This window comes from Malurus melanocephalus, unplaced genomic scaffold (genome assembly GCF_030028575.1).
Source record: "Malurus melanocephalus ecotype Western Australia unplaced genomic scaffold, MMel_1.1 scaffold_3154, whole genome shotgun sequence".
In the NCBI taxonomy this organism is placed as follows: Eukaryota; Metazoa; Chordata; class Aves; order Passeriformes; family Maluridae; genus Malurus; species Malurus melanocephalus.
The window spans coordinates 2,602-4,023 of record NW_026626386.1 but is presented as its reverse complement, the minus strand read 5'-3'; the positions used below and the strand labels follow the sequence as shown (position 1 = coordinate 4,023).

General features: G+C 55.9%; 1 protein-coding gene across 1 annotated transcript; it reads left to right on the top strand.

Annotated features, from left to right (window-relative positions):
- Positions 1–70: 70 nt before the first annotated feature.
- On the top strand, positions 71–759 carry LOC130588035 (early activation antigen CD69-like; the record flags this gene model as incomplete). Its single annotated transcript, XM_057388991.1, has 4 exons — positions 71–175; positions 251–435; positions 528–628; positions 719–759. Coding segments are annotated over 4 exons (432 nt in total), but the record flags the coding sequence as incomplete, so codon positions are not given.
- Positions 760–1,422: the final 663 nt, after the last annotated feature.

Below are 1,422 nucleotides of genomic sequence, written 5' to 3'. Positions count from 1 at the left end.
GGGCGGGGAGTTCCTTCCTGCTCAGGACAGCCACATCCTCACAGCCAGTGTCTCTTTCCTGCTTTTCCAGCTGCAGCCRAGTGGATCAGATCCCATCCCATGCTCACCCTGGGGGTGCTGATTCTGCTCCTGGCCCTGGTCCTGGCTTTGGSTGTRGCCTTGGCTTCTGTGTCAGGTAAGGGAGGGGCAGAGAGAGGTCGCTGCTCCCTGGAGATGGAAATCCCCCGACTTATTCCTCTTCCCCCTGCAGGGAGAACACAAGCAGAAATTCCAGTTAACCTTGRCATTCCTGTGCTGCTGGCCTGTCCCCATGGCTGGGTCGGGCACCGCGGGATCTGCTACTTCCTCTCGAGGGATCACCGCAGCTGGAATCAGGCTCAGGCTCGGTGCTCTGAGCTCGGGGCCTCCCTGGCCGTGCTCAAGGACTGGGAAATGGTGAGTGAGGGGTTTGGGGTGGCTGAGGGGAGCCTGGGGGTCTCCTGGGCCGGGGGTGCAGCTCCCAGTGCCGGCTCCTCTCTCCTTCCCAGGAGTTCCTCTCCCGTCTCACCAGGAACGAGGATCACTGGTTCGGGCTGCGCAGACGGGGCCGGGAGCTGCAGTGGGGGGACGGCAGCAGCTTCAACTCCTCGTGAGTCCTGGGGTGCTAGGAAGGGCCTGGGGGTCCCGTGGGCACAAGATGTCCCTGCTGTGGTGCCAGTTCTGTCTCCTCTTCTTGCAGGGTTCCTGTCCTGGGCAATGCAGGAGAGGATAACCTCAGGAGTGAGATCTGCTCAAATGAGATGCCCTTTATCTGCAGCAGACCCCAAATACACCTGTGACAGGGAGTGGTCAGAGCTTCTCCTCGATGCTGGGCAACCACAGCTTCACCTCTTTCCCCCCAGCTGAGGGATGTCCTTCCTCAGCTGCACCGTCTGCCTTGCGCTGACCCTCAGTGTCCCGTCYGTGCCCAGTCTCCAGATGAACCTGCAGGAAGAGCAGATGATGTGGAAGTTGCTCTGTGGCTGCCGGGTCTGGGGCTGGGGGTTTCTTGCTCCTTGTGGAATCATCTCAGAAATCATCCTAATTCTCTTTGCACTACACGTTTCTACAGGGACCTTTTGTTGCTCTGCCTCTCTTGATTTTTAACGCTGTATTTATGCACTAATCTCATACATTTATTGCTCTACCTCTTTGCACACACATTACTAACAGGTGCTTCCATAGGAATGGGACCTTCCTTGGTGTAAGGTACCAATAATGCCAAGGTTGGGGTTTGATCCCACGAAGGCCATTCCCTTGAGAGCTGGACTCAAACCTTGTCCATGACTTCCAACTCAGAGGATCCTGTGAGATGTCCTTGTCTGACTGCCAGCAGTGTTTACGGTACCAATGTTGCTGTTGTTGTATTCTTTGAAATTTCTGTCACTTTTGTAATAAACATTT